General features: G+C 43.7%; 2 protein-coding genes across 5 annotated transcripts in view; both read left to right on the top strand.

Annotated features, from left to right (window-relative positions):
* Nucleotides 1–1,894, top strand: part of LOC124151086 — a 195,365-nt gene extending 193,471 nt beyond the window's left edge. For all 4 annotated transcript variants that reach the window (XM_046523387.2, XM_046523389.2, XM_046523390.2 and 1 more), the window contains exon 6: nucleotides 214–1,894. In XM_046523387.2, the coding sequence (XP_046379343.2) occupies nucleotides 214–390 (177 nt within the window). In that variant the 3' untranslated portion in view covers nucleotides 391–1,894. The remainder of the gene's footprint in view (nucleotides 1–213) is intronic.
* Nucleotides 528–9,422, top strand: LOC124151067 (vegetative cell wall protein gp1-like). The gene is made up of 4 exons (XM_048389814.1): nucleotides 528–604; nucleotides 8,166–8,561; nucleotides 8,690–8,935; nucleotides 9,200–9,422. Exons 1-4 carry the CDS (start codon nucleotides 528–530, stop codon nucleotides 9,420–9,422), a joined length of 942 nt encoding a protein of 313 aa, XP_048245771.1.
* Nucleotides 9,423–18,884: the final 9,462 nt, after the last annotated feature.

The raw sequence follows: 18,884 nt of genomic DNA, 5'->3' as shown, positions 1-18,884 counted from the left end.
ATTAGTGTTGTCATGGTAACTGATGACATCACAATGGTCGGCAAAGCATAGTGATGCATTTTCATTGTAGTGGTAGGTCCTAAGAAATATCACTTGAACCCACCCACGTGTTGTAGCATCTGTGAAAGCCAGTTTGGGATCATAAAATACTTTCTGTCGACTTTAGCAGTCTAGTGTTTGCAGTTCACTAATGTTTCTTTTCTTTTCTGGCAGATCAATCTCGACTCCAAGACTCGAGTGAAGACCCTAGGAAATCTCAGTCAGGTGACTCGACAGACGTTTGAGGATGCTCAGAAGCGAGTCCAGGCACTGATGGAGAAGGACTCCTACCCACGCTTCCTCCAGTCAGAGCTATACCAACGTCTTCTCATGACCCCTCAGAAATCTTGAACTCTCTCCCGGTGTAAGAGACACGATGCAAACATTCGAAAGACTTGCAATTCTGTGACATGGAAAAAAAACAGACTTCTAATCTGTGATTTGCAAATCATTTTTTTTGCAAACTGTTGAAACTTTGCGCTAAAAACATGACAGACTTGTTTGTGCAGACTTCAACACCTTTTCCAGTTGTGAAGAAGGCAGATATTGAACGTGGAAGTGGAAGGTGAAACTCACTTCCACATTGGTGGACTCAGGGTTCATGACATGGGATGAACCAGGGTAAATGCAGATTGCGTTTTGTGTAATTTGCAAGAGTGGGAGAACATATTAGTGCTCACCATGTTTCCAAATACCATATTCGACATAATAAGTGCCTACGGCGATATTTGCAAATATATTGGCTAGTGAACAATCCCAATTAGCACCCTTCCGATTGATCAATGTACACAAGACTTATTTATTCGTGTATAATACGCACTCGTGTGTTATATGCACCCTAAATTATGGGCAATTAAATTCTGGAAAAATATATATGTCGTATATTAACATCTCAGGCCGTCAGCATAAACCACGAAATTTACGATCTTTCAACCAAAATAATATTCTAATAAGAGCCTCCTATTTCTAATTTTGAGAGCGCCCTGGGTGCTTATTACGTTGAATACGGTACACTGAAAGATATATCCTATTTTACCACTCATCACAACGTATATCAGTGTCATATAGGATATATATGCACATTGACACTCCATCACACAAGAATCGCATGAAAGTTGTATGCCTAATGCAAATCCATCACAGTCATGACTAATCCATATCTCTCAAAACATCCCTCACATTATGTACAGCTTTTTTGTTAATACTTTGTTTTTTCAATAATCAGGGTTTGTTTTTCAACTGTTTTATGCTAATGACAACGATATACTGGCAACTGATAAATCGAAATTGATATTATTCATAGCTCAAATCATTAATGTGGAAGAAAATATAATGTGAATGAATTGTGTCTGAAATTCTTGAAATGACTTTTAAAATTGACACATTTTCAATTAATTGTGCAATTATTCTGAGCAATAGTTGTTATATGAAAAAATGTTATGAAATCTTAAACATACATGTAGTCGAGTTTAGGCAGGGTCGGGACATCTGCAATTTGAACATGCTACACTCGTTATGCAAACCTGTTTTTGTTATTCAACTTTTTATTGTTGTTGATAAGTTTGGTGTTTTTTTCTCCCTGGACTGGTTTCCGGGGTACAAGTTGCAGAAAGTTGGATGTTGTGGTTGTCATCAACAAATAGTTGATAGTGCATAATTTCACTACTATAAACTCATTTACCAACATTCACACTTTATATACCATGTTTTGTATAGAGTCAATGAAAAAAGAAACGGAAAAAACGTATAAAAATACATTTTTATTGTATTGTACGATGTTGAATGAGAAGTTGTGTATTTTGTGCTTTATACATGGATCCACTGTCCAAAGAAATAAAAGTTATTATTATTGCTATTTTTTGTCATAGTTATCTGTTTATGGGAAGTTTTACTACAAAACTAGGGGCGGGCATGTGGCCTAGTGATTACAGCGTTCACTCATCACGCTGAAGACCCAGGTTCAATTTCCAACATGGGTACAATGTGTGAAGCCCATTTCTGGCCCCCTGCCGTGATATTGCTGGAATATTGGTAAAAGCGGCGTAAAACCAAAGTCACTCACTCACTCATTTACTACAAAACTAATATGAGTGAGTGAGTGAGTTTTGTTTAATGCTGCTTTGAACAGTATTCCAGTTATATCACAGTGTTTCACCTCAAGGGCAGATCCAGCATTTTTTAAAGGGTGGGGGCCGAAATATCAAAATCCTCTCAGTCAATTGTACTGCCTACGACATACTACATTTGGTTTTCAAAAGGGGGGGGGGGGGTCCAGACTGCCCTGACCCCCTCTCTGGCTCTCTGGATCAACCTGTGCAGCTTGTGGGAGACAAGCCAGTGATGTTGGTGTTTACCACTTTGGTGAAACACACGAACACAGTATGGGGCTGACTAACCTATAAATATTTGTAGGACGAACCAGGATTTGAATCCACGATCATATAGGTTCCAAGCATGCCCGCAGGACACAACTCTTCACAGCGAATAACAAGGAAATTTAAATGAAGGATGCCTGGGTTCTTGAGCCTATCAGATGTTAGCTTCCTAAAACAATACAGATTCATTTCTCTGACCTCTGTACTCCGGGAATTGTGCCCTAAATTAAGGAATACCCACAGACAATTCTCAATTGTAATCCTCATTGTGCTTCAATGCCACTGCTCCCTGAAAGAAAAGGATTTTAAATATCCAAAACTCCAGTCCCTTAAAATACTCATTCAGATCTGAACAATCAGATATGCTGCTCTCATTGCTTTGCTAGCTTTGTTTTGAAGCCTCATCTCTGACTGGCTAGAGAGAGGTGACCCGTCATGACCTTTGGATAGTTGGTTTGATGTGATAGAGGCAGTGAGTACAAGATCTGATGTTAATGAGATTAGCAGGCCAAGTTAGTGTTTGTTTATTGTGTGACACCGAACTCAGCAATATTCCAGCTATAAGACAGAGGTCTGTAAATAATCGAGTCTGGTCCTGACAATCCAGTGATGGATATCATGAGCATCAATCTACGTACTTTAGATACGATGACATCAACCAACTAGATCTGGTTAGTCACCTCTTACAATCAGTCTCATTAAATATCCGATCTTATTTCTCACTGCCTCTTAACAAAGATCTGAGGACATCCCATTACAGGTCAGGTCAGAAAGACCTTTCCCAAACTTTGACCGCATAATGAAGTCACTAACAGGAAGCTCAACATTATCCAATCAGAAAGCTTCTTTCTCAAACTGTGCGGTGCACGTGTCAAAAGGGTGACTTCCATTCCAGATTAGCTTGAAAAATATTTTGCTGAAGCTCTCGATTCAAAATTTGAAAACGAAAATTATGCAATCTCTGATATATGGCCAAGATTGTGTGGCAGTACTTCCCACAGGTTTTGGAAAGGTTGAAAACCTATCAGAACATACTTGTTTGTTTGTTCTTAAACGCTGCACTCAGCAATATTCCAGCCATTTGACGCCCCAGAACATACTAGACCTATTAGAACATAATAAAGCTATTAGAACATACTAAACCTATGAGAACATACTGAACCAATTGGAAGATTATCAAGCTAGTAGAACATTTTGAAGATATTAAACCTGTAAGAACATACACAACCTATTAGAACATACTTATCCTAGTAGAACATATTTTTGTTCGTTTGTTTGTTGTTTAACGCCGCACTCCGCAATATTACAGCTATATGACGGCGGTCTGTAAATAATCGAGTCTGGACCAAACAATCCAGTGATTGACATCATGAGAATCGATCTACACAATTGAGATACTATGACATATATCAACCAAGTCTGCGGGCCTGACCACCCGATCCCGCTAGTCGCCTCTTTGGCAAGCATAGTCGCCTTTCACGGCAAGCATTATTTGCTGAAGACCTAAGAAAAAGACTTTAGCAGTAAATATTTACTAGCATGACAAAGAATGAGGACTGCGAGACAGTATGATCTGTTTGTTTGTTGTTTAACTCCGCACTGAGCAATATTCCAGCTATATGACGGTTATTGCGGCCATTAGCATTGAGTACAATGCAATCATCTTGCTGTCAGACCCGCGAAGATCCGGGTAGAAATAGGTCTTCAGCAGCCCATGCTTGTCGTAAAAGGCGGCTAACGGGATCGAGTGGTCAGGCTCGCTGACTTGGTTTGATGCATGTCATCGTACCCAATTGCGTAGATCGATGCTCAAGATGTTAATCACATGATTATTTACAGACCGCCGTCAAATAGCTGGAATATTGCTGAGTGTGGCGTTAAACAGCAAACAAACAAACAATAATCGTTATCGTCTTGCAGGAACCCGCCTAAACATTTTTTGAGTGAAGGCAGCGATCCAGTCTTTGATGCAACATGCCAGGTATCAGAAAGGTACGGAAGCCTTTGAGGGCCATTGTTTTGGGGGTTTTTTTCGATACTATCTTGAAATTTCAAGATACTAAGTTGAAATTTCAAGATACTAAGTTGAAATTTCAAGATATAGAAGTTGAAATTTCAAGATACTAAGTTGAAATTTCAAGATACTATCTTGAAATTTCGGCTTAGTTTCTTGAAATTTCAACTAAGTATCTTGAAATTTCAAGATAGTATCGAAAAAAAATAAAAAAACACAAATGCCCCTAAAAGGCTTCCTTGGGATCTTGACATTTCAAGATTATTCACTTCAAACGTATTTTACATCTTAAGATGTTAACTTATTATCTTGAAATTTCAACTTAGTATCTTGGAATTTCAACTTAGTATCTTGAAATTTCAACTTAATATCTTGAAATTTCAACTTAACATCTTAAAATTTCAACTTAACTTCTTGAAATTTCAACTTAGTATCTTGAAATTTCAAGATACTTTCGAAATCTTTTTTTTTTTAAACAAATGGCCCTAAAAGGCTTCCGTAGAAAGGCTTGATGACTGAAATTTTACAGGAGGCCCTCTTTTATTAGACACCTTACATGTGAACTGCTCCTTGACCCTCAGTATTATGTGCACTTCAGTCTATCAGGGTCCGAGTCAATTTCAACCCGAGATCATTAGAAATAACGTTGTTGGTTTTTTCGCCCTGGGAAAACAACAAATTTCACATAATTGCAAAACTCTTGAGTTTGATGTATGTAGCCTGTTGTCTCGATATTCTCGTGCAAAATTTGGTCATACCGAATCATACAATCACGACTGAACATGAGTGCGTGGGTATTATTCCAGCGAAGGGACTGCTACACTCGCTGTTGGTGGCGTGGGTGGCCCTGTCGTGTCATACCCCGTTCACATGCACCTCTAAACATATGTGTGTATATTTGCATAAGTGTGTCAATATACATACGTGAGTATGCTTGTCGTGTGAACGCGTGTATTTTTCACAAGGAGCAAATTTGCATCATGTCTGGAGCAGGTGCAAAAGTAAATGTAAATTTGCACTGTATGTTATATGTTGTGATGATCTAATGGATAGATCTGTTTATTTACCAACACCCACCAAATTGTCAACAGTTCTGTATTCTGAAATTGACACTATAAGTGTATAAGTAGGTGAGTGAGTACGGTTTTACGCCGCTTTTAGCAATATTCTAGCAATATCACGGCGGGGGACACCAGAAATGGGCTTCACACATTGTACCCATATCGGGAATCGAACCCAGGTCTTCGGCGTGACGAGCTAACGCTTTAACCACGAGGCTACCCGACCGCCCGAACAGTGTATAAGGCGTCGATAGTTGCTGTGCATTTACTTGCGTCCAAGACCATGGGTTCCAATTCTGGTTTGCCTTCATAATGTTTCATGATTTGTCAGCACCATACCCGTGCTCGTGGGTTTCACCAAAGTGAGTGAGTTGGGTTTAACACGGCTTTAAACAGTATTCCAGTTATATCGCGGCGTGTCAGCTTAATGTGGGAGGAAAGCCCGAAGTGATGCAGGTATCAGACGTTTACCGCTTCGGTGAAACCCACGAGCACGGGTATGGTGCTGACAAACCTAGAAAAATAATCGGGGCGAACCGGGATTCGAACCCACAATCATAGGTTTCTGGCGTGCCCAAGGGACGCAACTCTGCACAGCGAATCGCTGCGCCTCAGACGACTGGGCCACCCGTGCCCCCTTCACCAAAGGGGTATAAGTCTGGGACCTGTATATCACGTCCATGGCAGTTTCCCTACCTCAATACAAGGGATCTGAAGTGCCGTTACTCACTCACTCACTTACTCACTGATGAAACGAGGAAACACGGTGAAACAAACATGTTATTTGACAAGATAAGTATATATTTTTTGTATCATGAAATAGGTCAAATTTAACTGTCGGGCAAAAGAAAGTATATACCGTTGTTTTGATGGTGGCTAAAATGAAACAAACACGAAATGGTAATGCATTTGATACTGGTATCATAATAATGTTATGGGCCTCAAATGCACAGTGTTTCAGCGACTATTTTCATCTTAGTAACGTTTTTATAGCGTTTGTAATTTTTGTTCAAGTCCAATTTTCAAGTGTATACTTTATGTTGCCCTGCAGTTCACATAAATGTTAAAAATATAATTTAGAGTGAATGAGTTGGGTTTAACGCCGCTTTTAACAGTATTCAAGTTATATAACGGCGTGTCAGCTTAATGTAGGGGGAAAGCCCGAAGAGATGCGGGTCTCACACGTTTACCACTTCGGTGAAACCCACGAGCACGGGTATGGTGCCGACAAACCTAGAAACATAATCGGGGCGAACCGGGATTCGAACCTACAATCATAGATTTCTGGCGTGCTCAAGGGACGCAACTCTGCACAGCGAATCGCGGCGCCTTAGACGGCTGGGCCACCCGTGCCCCCTATAATTTAGAAATGAGAAAGGGGGCCAATGGTTTGACTTTTTTCAGACAATACATTTTAAGAAAAAAAATAAAAAGCATATTTTGTATAATTTCTTATTTCACCAACTGTACGAGTGTAACTTGATAGTTTGGCACAACGTCATATTCAAACTGTATACACGGTCATCAAGTCAATGCACAGTGCGAAAATAAACGTTTACACGTAAATGTCAGTTGGCGTTCTTAATCTCAGCAGATACACTTGCTACAACATTTTCACTGAACGATCCGGGGTTGCCTCCCGCGCAGAGGGACAGCTGAAATACTGATAAAAATACGTGCTAATTGATCCTGTTGGCTTCCTGTCCTGCGGAACAAGATCCAGCACAGTGATTGTCTAACAGATACGGATATATTCATTAAGGCCACTGACGGTAACGTGTCTCCAAATGAAGTTGTCAGTTGTTGTTGAGTTAGAACGTTGCCTTTTTTCATCCGTGACCACTCGTGTCTTTACGGGACAAGCCGAATTATCTTCTTTGCAGGTTACGGAAATGCGGTGACTCATGCTGTTTTCAGAGATGACGTGGGAACAGCAAACGTGTTAGAACGTGAAACGGGATCGTGATACGGAAAACGTAAAGTTCCGCAACGTAATCTGTGAAAGATAATTTCGGCGATATAAAGTCAAGGTTCCTTTGCACGCTTTCACAGTTCACCAAAATAGCGCGGTAACATTCTGTCTTCCAACAGCGTTCCTTCCATTTGTTTCTATGAAAGGAGGGCGGTCGGGTAGCCTAGTGGTTAAAGCGTTCGCTCGCCACGCCGAAGACCCGGGTTCGATTCCCGACATGGGTAAAATGTGTGAAGCCCTTTTCTGGTGTCCCCCGCCGTAATATTGCTCGAATATTGCTAAAAGCGGCGTAAAACCATACTCACTCACTCACTCTATGAAAGGAGGGTCCGAACAAACATAACAAAAACCGATCTCAGCCTCGAGCTACCTCGACCCAAGCACCCAAGACCCCAGACCTCCTCCACCCTCCCAGCGCCCACAAGGACGCTCAAACTCTGCCCCCTACCCCCACGTCAGGCCCACACTAGTACCGAGAACCCCGACCCCGGGTCCCTTGTACTCTCAGACCCCGAGAACTCAGCCATCAGCTCCCAGCCTCCAGACACTAGTACCCCGAGAACTAAAAAACCCGAGAACCCTTGTCCCCCTAGACCCTTGTACTCTCAGACCCCGAGAACTCAGCCCCAGCTCCCAGCCCCCAGACATTATTAGCCCTAGACCCCGAGATCTCAGCACCCAGCTCCAAGACACTGAAAACCCAGCCCCAAGCCCCCAGCCCCCAGCCCCCAGCCCCCAGCCCCCAGACCTAATACCCCAGATCCTAGTATTCTAGACCCCGAGAACCTAGTACCCCAAGACCCTAGTATCCCAGACCCCGAGAACCTAGTACCCCCTGATCCTTGTACTCCCAGACCTCGTGAAGTAAGCACCCAGCTCCGAGACCCCGAGAACCTAGTACCCCCAGACCCTTGTACCCCCAGACCTCGTGAAGTAAGCACCCAGCTCCCAGACCCCGAGAACCTAGTACCCCCAGATCCTTGTACTCCCAGACCTCGTGAAGTAAGCACCCAGTTCCCAGACCCCGAGAACCTAGTACCCCCAGATCCTTGTACTCCCAGACCTCGTGAAGTAAGCACCCAGTTCCCAGACCTCGTGAAGTAAGCACCCAGTTCCCAGACCCCGAGAACCTAGTACCCCAAGATCCTTGTACTCCCAGACCTCATGAAGTAAGCACCCAGCTCCCAGACCCCGAGAACCTAGTACCCCCAGATCCTTGTACTCCCAGACCTCGTGAAGTAAGCACCCAGTTCCCAGACCCCGAGAACCTAGTACCCCCAGACCCTTGTACTCCCAGACCTCGTGAAGTAAGCACCCAGCTCCCAGACCCCGAGAACCTAGTACCCCCAGATCCTTGTACTCCCAGACCTCGTGAAGTAAGCACCCAGTTCCCAGACCCCGAGAACCTAGTACCCCCAGATCCTTGTACTCCCAGATCTCGTGAAGTAAGCACCCAGTTCCCAGACCTCGTGAAGTAAGCACCCAGTTCCCAGACCCCGAGAACCTAGTACCCCCAGATCCTTGTACTCCCAGACCTCATGAAGTAAGCACCCAGCTCCCAGACCCCGAGAACCTAGTACCCCCAGATCCTTGTACTCCCAGACCTCGTGAAGTATAACCCAGCCCCCAGACCCCGAGAACCTAGTACCCCCAGATCCTTGTACTCCCAGACCTCGTGAAGTATAACCCAGCCCCCAGACCCCGAGAACCTAGTACCCCCAGACCCTTGTACCCCCAGACCTCGTGAAGTAAGCACCCAGCTCCCAGACCCAGAGAACCTAGTACCCCCAGACCCTTGTACTCCCAGACCTCGTGAAGTAAGAACCCAGCTCCCAGACTTCGAGAACCTAGTACCCCCAGATCCTTGTACCCCCAGACCTCATGAAGTAAGCACCCAGCTCCCAGACCCCGAGAACCTAGTACCCCCAGACCCTTGTACTCCCAGACCTCGTGAAGTATAACCCAGCTCCCAGACCCCGAGAACCTAGTACCCCCAGATCCTTGTACTCCCAGACACCGAGAAGTCAGCCCCCAGCCCCAGCCCCCCAAAACCCAGCCCCAGACCCTAGTACCCACAGCCCCAAAGAACCCTGCTCCAAGAATATCATATTGTCAGTCCCTGTGAGCCTGATGGTTAAAGCGATGTCTCCTCACACTGTTCAAGACATGGGTTCGATGACCAAACTACGTACAATTCTGAAACCCATTCACACCTCTTTCGTAATACTGCCTGAATATTGCGTACAACTCCACTCGTAAGGGAAGGGGTTCATTATCCTCAAGTGCAATAAATTGCATTACAGGTTCGGGGGCACATTGTCCAATTGATAATCACACGGTGTAGGTGTAGAATTATAGAGGCATTTCAATTAACACCCGACCTAGCTTAATGACTGTTGTGGCTACATGAGGTTCTGGAGCTCACCTTTACTCACGGATATCGGATAATTAGGTAAACACGGACGTAACGTTACCAGCACCTTGTAGCAATGACGTCAAGGCCGAACCGTAATTTAGCAACTTCTGAATTTCCGCCTCTATTGCCAATATTGGTTTTGTCGATGGTGTTAGTGTTGTTACGGTCCCCGTTAGACACAGGTTCGTCAACCTGATTCCTTAATGATCCGGAAGTTGGACTTGTTCCATTCTTCCAAAAGTGTTAACACGGTGTCTTATGTGTCAATAAACTACTCAAAAACACTTCTTTATTCCCTGTTCACATACCTGAGGCTCCGAGTTCACATATTTCATGCAAGCATTAGATTCTGCTCCTTTGAGGGGAACAGATGGCCCAGCCATCTAAAAGGCAGCAATTCGCTGCGCAGGGTTGCGTCCCTTGGGCACGCCAGAAACCTTTGATTGTGGGTTCGAATCAAGGTTCGCCCCGATTATGTTTCTAGGTTTGTCAGCACCATACCCGTGCTCGTGGGTTTCACCGAAGTGGTAAACGTCTAAGACCTGCATCATTTCGGGCTTTCCTCACACATTAAGTTGACACGCCGTGATATAACTAGAATACTGTTCAGCGCGGCGTTAAACCGAACCTACTCGCTAACTCACGCTTCCCCGTTGAATAGTCGATACTAAAATATAAACTGGTGGGCTAAAGTAAGAATACACTTGAAGATACAGACACCTCACTCTGCCCATTTCTGACCCCATGTTTCTTGTGACGTCATGTGTACGTCACGTGGTGTGAGATACTCCTTGATATGATGCATGTATTATCATATAGCTATCTTGCAATATGGAGCAGAAATATGGGGCATAAAATATAATGGCGTTATTGAAAAATTACATGCTTCCTACTTTAAGCGCTTTTAATGGTTGGAAAATATGCTTCCAAAGCTATTTAGGTGAAACAGATCGTTATCCTATTCACGTATTAAGTCAACTTCGAATGACAAAATATTGGTTAAAATTACTGAGGATGGAGCCGCAAAGATATCCATACCAATGTTATAAACTACAGAAACTCTCGATAACACAGGCAAAACGAATTGAGCGTCCAGTGTCAGATATTTATTATTTTCAGGTGGCTATTCCTTTGTGTGGATATCCCAAGATGTAGGGGATTTGTTCTTATACTCTTAGAAATAAAGGTTACAGGATATGTATAGTCAAAACTGGCATGATAGTATATGTTCTTCGCGCTTCTTTAGCCATTACAAGGATATCAAGGAGGCTATAGAACCAGATGAAGTGTGTAAGTATGTTGGATGGTAAATCGCTTGTTAGGGCATTATGTTAATTCAGAGTGTCATTACACAATTTCAGCGTAAATTTTAGACGTAGATGTGTAAAAAGGGACGTTGAAATGACATTCGTGACCAACTCGTGTTATTCCGGGACAAGCCGAATAGCGACTCGTGCCCCTCTCATGGCCATTTTTGCGACCGGGTTCCGTCTTAGCGCAAACGGGCATACCTAAAACAATTGTCAACTCGTTGAGTAATGGTTCCCATATATTTCCCCATATATTATATATATTTCAGATGCAATTTAAAGCACATCGGGACATGCGGAATCATACAGTATGATTGACCACATTTAACTGTGTCTTGGGTATATTTTTAGATGCAAGACATATGTTAAATCAAAAATTGTTTCTGAGGGATTCTTTGACGAAGAAATTGAAATCATACGCGCATTCTGATTGGTTTGTCGTATTTTCGCACATAACATTCATCGATAGGGGGAAGAGTCCTCGTGCAGGTTACGGAAAGGGGCGAGTGGTGACGAATGGTTGAAATGGGTATCTGTAAAAACTGACATTTAGGAGAAATTGATGAATTTCATGTTTAGTATGTGATAAGTATGAACATCTTAGAGAAAATTATTTTCCGATGTTTAACAATAGACATAAAAACTAGATATTAATGATCAATCCAACAACTCTGCTGTTATACGTTCATTAGTCATATTGTTGAAACATATATTCTCTGTCAGATAGTATTTTACATATCATGTATATCACGTGACTAAACCAATGAGACTGAAAATGTCAATTGTACAATCGGCCATGTGGCCTTCAATACCGAATACATTATACATAGTCAATAGCTAAATGTACTGAAACCACTCGGAGGCATGAGAGACTAGTAAAATCAATGGAAACAGTTTGGAACAAATATCCTTAAAATGATTTCATTAAACTTTTTATTGTATTGAATTGTATTTTACTGTATTATATTGTTCAGTACAATACAATACAGTACAATACAATACAATACAATAAAATGTGATCCCGCACGATCATACTTACACATGCTCTGTTACAAACGCAGTAAAACACACGTAAACACACACGCGTACATACACACACGCACACGAACGCAGGCACGCACGAGAGAGAGAGAGAGAGAGAGAGAGAGAGAGAGAGAGGGAGAGAGGGAGATAAACAGGAACAATAATATGGAGATGTAGATGTAGATATAAAACGGTCAAGACAACACTGGACGTAATTGGTACATCACAATCGAATAACAATGTCTTGTTTGTTTCATTTACAGCCACCATCAAACACGGATGTATAGTTTCTTTCTCCCGTTAGGGTATTACCTCACACAGATAGCATGAGTTCCCTGTGGATATTCCGGGTTTACACTGATCCCCAGCAACCGATGCTGGCCGTAACAGGCGACAAAATGAATCGGGTGCACGTGCCCAAGCTCAGTGACCTTGTTGATTGTGGAAGTTAGTTTGAGACAGGACATTTTTTCGATTACTGCTTCAAAACACGCAGTTGCCTTCTTATTCTGCGCAAGGAGGAATCGCTGGATTTATTTTTTTATTTGTTTACAGCACTTTTTTAAGTCCAGCTATTTGGTGAGATTAGGCCAGGGTGAGTCATGATACAGTGAAAGAGGGGAGTGGCCAAAATATATCGCAATTATATGACGGGGGTGGGAATGACAAAATTTCACCGTTCCTTTTTTTCAAATATACAATTAGCGATTTGAACATTAACACAACTGATCAATCATTAGGGGTGGTTGAGTGGACAAATATTACATAAAGTGTGTGTGTGTGGGGGGGGGGGGGGGGGGGCGAAGATATGATAGTTCAAAGACCAATCCCACTTTCTCGTTATACAGCAAATGATACTAAGTATATATATTGGCCACTAATTGTATTACGATTCGTTTCTTTGTCAAGTCTTTGCCTTCATGGGGAATTGACAGGTTTCCGGTAATTTTCTTGAAATCGATCTCCATGTTCACGAGTTACACAACCTACCTTGGCCGTGACCTTGACCGTGACCTTGGTCAATAAACCTTCACACCTGGGGCCCTTCCAATTAAAGGGATAGTATTCCACAGTGAAGGCGACAGAAAATCATTATACGAAATTGCCCAAACCAACAAGCCATTAGACCGATAATGTATGGTCAAATGGGAATCTGTCACAAATGTTTGACTTCAATTGATTCCTTGACAGCGCAAGTAAGTGACGGTCACACACGATGCAAGCACTTGAAAGGTCGAGACTGGGAATTACTGTCATAATATCATGCAATCTATCCTCTCCTGCGAGTTCTTGTAACTTTGAGGACAGGGTGCGAACATCACTCAGGAAGTGGTGCTTCAAGAACTGTTTGTTCGTTTTTTCTTGTGTAACACCCCACTCAGCAATATTCCAGCTATATGACGGCGGCTTGTATATAATCGAGTACAGTGATTGATATTGTGAGCAACGATCAACGCCGTCAGGGTACGATGACACACAACGTCACCACGTCACCGAGCCTGACCACCCGATCCATTTAGTCGATCCTTGCGACCAAGCATTCGCTCGTCACGCCGACGACCCGGGTTCGATTCCCGACATGGGTACAATGTGTGACGCTCATTTCTGGTGTCCCCCGCCGTGATATTGCTGGAATATTGCTAAAATCGGCGTAAAACCATACTCACTCACTCACCTACGAACCAGTAGAAGTTCTACATGTGTTCATGTTTGACTTCATCAGTATGTCAAAAGTGAGCTTCACACATTGTACTCATGTCCGGAATCGAACCCGGGACTTCGGCGTGACGAGCGAACGCTTTAACCACTAGGCTACCCGACCGCCCGTATGTCCAAAGACGTGGCGGATAAGTAAAACATTCTAGATATGTAACCAAATAATAAGATGGCTGTCTGTTAACAATCGTGTCTTGATCAGACGACCAGTGTTTGATATTGGAGCATTATATTGTGAGCCTTATAATGCGATTATACGCTATCAACCAAGTCACCGACCAGTGAAGATCCAGGGTCTTCAGCAAGCCATGCTTGCCGTAAAAGGCGACTATGATTGGCGTAAGAAGCGACTAACGGGATCGGGTGGTCAGGCTCGCTGACTTGCTTGGTGCATGTCATCGTATCCCAATTGCTTGGATCGATGCTCATGATGTCAATCACTGGAATGCCTGGTCAAGACTCGATTATTTACAGACCGCCGTCCTACAGCTGGAATATTGCTGAGTTCGGCGTTAAACAACAAACAAAGCAAAGACAAGTCACCGAGTATAACCACCCGATACGTTGAGTCGCCTCTTACAAACAGCATAGGTTGGTGGGGACAAGTTCTAACTCAGAATGGGGGCGCTAGTTGCGCCGCAATTTGCCGTGCAGAGTTGCGTCCCTTGGTCATGCCAGAAACCTGTGATTGTAGGTTCAAATCCCGGTTCGTCTTAAGAGCTGAAATGACCGGAGCGCTAAGGTGATCGTAACCCCATACTTTAACGGGGGGCACGGGTGTCCCATTCGTCTAAGGCGCCGCGATTCGCTGTGCAGAGTTGCGTCCCTTGGGCACGCCAGAAACCTACGATTGTGGGTTCAAATCCCGGTTCGCGCCCAGATTATGTTTCTAGGTTTGTCAGCACCATACCCGTGCTCGTTGGTTTCACCGAAGTGGTAAACGTGTGAGACCTGCATCACTTCGGGCTTTCCTCCCACATTAAGCTGACACGCCGTGATATAACTGGAATAATGTTAAAAGCGGCGTTAAACCCAACTCACTCACTCAATAGTGTACCGCAGAAACTCACTGTATAACATGTTGCCCCAAATATAAAGCGAACAATTACATTCTTTTACGCAACCCCATTTATCAATTTAAAATCTCATGTCCGGGCTATCGAGGCTCTAACAGTAAGTGTCCGTAAGGCAAGGTTTCCGGATTAACGGGGTATTACTGTACATGAATGTTTCCCCTTGGGGACTCTGGTCTGAATTGGTCCCAATCAACCTAAGCTGGTCGTAGGATGCGACTTAATGTATCGGGTGGACAGGCTCGGAAGAATAGTGGATTGCATGTCATTGTACCTTGACGGCCTGGATCCTTGCTCACAATATCAGTCACTGGATTGTCTGGTCAGACTGGATTACTTTCAGGCCCCTTCATATAGCTGAAGGGGGCACGGGTGGCCCAGTCGTCTAAGGCGCCGCGATTCGCTGTGCAGAGTTGCGTCCCTTGGGTACGCCAGAAACCTATGATTGTGGGTTCGAATCCTGGTTCGCCCCGATTATGTTTCTAGGTTTGTCAGCACCATAACCCGTGCCGCGATATAACTGCATGGAAAACTGTTAAAAGCGGCGTTAAACCAAACTCACTCACTCACATAGCTGAACTATTGCTGGGTGCAACAAACAAACAAACAAATACGATTTATTATATTCTAGACGTTAGTCTCGAGCGCGGTCTCTTATATGGAGCAGCAGATGACTTGAGTGTGACCTTGGCGAGCCAGTATCAATATGAAGGACAAAGATGGAGTATAAATGTCGACTGCCAGCCATATCGAAGCCATGTAAGAGTGCCTGCCTAGTGCACAGATTGAAGTCTCCATGACCCCGTGTCAACCTTGTGTGTCTATATCCAGCATTCGAAATGTCAGAGTTGAAGCCGTGATTTATTCAATCAATCAGTCTCCGTTTCGTTTGATTGAAGTATGACCACGTGACCTGCGCGTGAGGCGATGGAACCCTATGATCTTGAACACTACTTTCCTCAAAACCATTGAATGGTTCAACTTGGTATTGAGGAAAGATTATAGCGAGTATTAATGATGGTATTTGTGAACGTGTCTTTGAATGATATTTAGAACGAGGTCCGTGGTATTCTGAGTGAGTGAGTTGGGATTAACGCCGCTTTTAACAGTATTCTAGTTATATCGCGGCGTGCCAGCTTAATGTGGGAGGTAAGCCCGAAGTGAAGCAGGTCTCAGACGTTTACCACTTCGGTGAAACCCACGAGCACGGGTATGGTGCTGACAAACCTAGAAACATAATCGGGGCGAACAGGGCTTCGAACCCACAATCATAGGTTTTGGGCGTGCCCAAGGGACGCAATTCTGCGCAGCGAATCGCGGCGTCTTAGACGACTGGGCCACACGTGCCCCCTGGTATTCTGAGGGTTTAATGCAGGTGTCGAGTCATGAGTCCTATATCAATTAGATATACCTTCTGTTCGACATGCATCATGCAGAAATTGTGTTTGCATCATGAGTGAGTGAGTGAGTGAGTGAGTTTGGTTTAACGACCATTATTTCAGTTTCGTATGTCAATATACTACGGTGTCTCAGTTTGATAAGGGAGACAGGCATCAGGTCTTAGACATTTACCACCTTGGTGATACCAACGGGTAGGGGTATGGTGCCGACAAACCTTGAAACATAATCGGGGTATGTGAGGGATTAGAACCCACGATCACAGGTTTCTGGTTTCCAGGGGACACAACTCTGCTCTGCGATTTTCAGCGGCCCAGATAACTAGTGATTATGGTGATGGAAGTGTTGTTGTTTCACGCCGACGTTCAGCAATATTCCAGCTATATGACGGCGGTCTGTAAATAATCGAGTCTGGACCAGACAATCCAGTGATTGATATCATGAGCATCGATCCACGCAATTGTGATCGATGACCTGAATCAACCAAGTCAGCGAGCCTGACCACCCAATCCCGTTAGTCGCCTTTTACGACAAGCATAGTCGCCTTTTACGGCAAGCATGGGTTGCTGAAGACCTATTCTACCCCGGAATCTTCACGGGGATAGATGACTAGTGATTATGGTGATGGAAGTGATACTGGTGATATTGATGTGAATGATAGTGATGATGATATGATAGTGATGCTGACTGTGGTGATGATTTGTTTGTTTGTTTGTTTGTTTGTTGTTTCACGCCGACGTTCAGCAATATTCCAGCTATATCACGGCGGTCTGTAAACAATCGAGTCTGGACCAGACAATCCAGTGATTGATATCATGAGCATCGATCCACGTAATTGGGATACGATGACATGCATCAACCAAGTCAGCGTGCCTGACCACCCGATCCCCTTAGTCGCCTCTTACGACAAGCATAGTCGCCTTTTACGGCAAGCATGGGTTGGTGAAGACCTATTCTACCCCGGATCTCCACGGGTATTTGTGCTGGCGATGGTGATAGTGGTAATGATGGCGTTGATGATGACGGGGATGACGATGCTGATGCTTAAGATGATGTGAAATAGGACATATTGGTGAAGATGTTGGCGGTTATGGTGGTGGTTATGCCGATGCTGGTGACGTTGATGATGTCGGTGGTGATGTTGATCATGATGTTTATGACGGTGGTGATGTTGATAACGGTGATGATGTGGGGTGCTGATGACGATGACGATGATGTTGGTGATGAAGACGATGGTGGTGATGACGATGACGGTGGTGATGTTGATAAGGTGAGGTGAGGTGAAATTGGGCTTAACGTCGCGTCCAAGATTATTGCACTTATATAGCGACGTGCATGTACGTGTGTGTGTGGCTGCTTGTACTAGTCCGGACTGATGCCGATTTATAGTGCTAGCTCACTGAGATACCATGCCGCAGTTTAACATGAATACCCCACTCAGACACAGTATACTGACTCCGAGCCGACCAGTCCTTGTTTTATCCCCTTAATGCCGAGCGCCAGACAGGGTAACAACAAGTATCATCTTTTTAACGTCTTTTGGTATGACGCGGCCGGGGATCGAACCCCGGACCTTCCGCTCTCCGGGCGGATGCTCTACCACAAGACCACGGAGGCGGTGATGTTGATAAGGATGACGATGACGCGAAGATGATGGTGGTGAAGGAGGAAACTAGGCTTTGATATAGGCTAGATGACAGTCTTGCCTCGCTAAGACAACTGTAGTGCTCTACAACAGGGCAGAGCCTTGTGAAGGTCGGATATTTTCCCCATTTGGATTATTATTTTTTATGTATTAAAAAACAAACAATTTGTCTCATTTCCAAGTTAAAATGATATTTTATCATATTTGTTTACGCTACTGTCATGAACAGTTTTTAGGCGGATAGCCTTGCTAAAATTCATGCAAAGGTCTTATGGTATCTGAGAAGACTCTAATAGATTTTACAAAATTTGATTTGCAGGGTCCGGTATATTTTATTTGGTATTTGTCATTGGGGCGTTCACCTCCAGCACAACCAATACCACCCCCCACTCCATCCAAAAAACTTATTTTGTTCCCATGTGTAACAGGCATAAATTAAGCTTAAAAACAAGACCAAGAAATTATATAATTCGCCATAATTCATCAATATACATGTGGTCGTAAACATTCTATTTCAAAACGACATCAAATCACATCACGTCAAAATTAATTTCCGCCAAGTGTGGTTTTGCTACTTTAATCAAAATCCCATTTTCTCGTGAGATATTTATGTTGAATCAAACATCTAACATCGCAACACTTTTTCCGCAACAAATCAACACTCGACCACCCTCTGGACCCATGTATATATCCGTCTCAGTTTATACCAAAATAACTCCAACGCAGCGTATTTCGGCGACAGAGTCTATTTATAGCCCCAGCGATCACGATTCCCATAATTCCACATGATAATGCCAGAACTGGCATATCAACATCCGGCCTATTTGCTCGTTAGCTCGCGA

The sequence above is a fragment of the Haliotis rufescens genome, unplaced genomic scaffold (genome assembly GCF_023055435.1).
Source record: "Haliotis rufescens isolate VD_foot unplaced genomic scaffold, xgHalRufe1.0.p SCAF_8, whole genome shotgun sequence".
NCBI classification, from domain to species: domain Eukaryota; kingdom Metazoa; phylum Mollusca; class Gastropoda; order Lepetellida; family Haliotidae; genus Haliotis; species Haliotis rufescens.
This window is presented reverse-complemented; position numbering and strand designations above follow the sequence as displayed.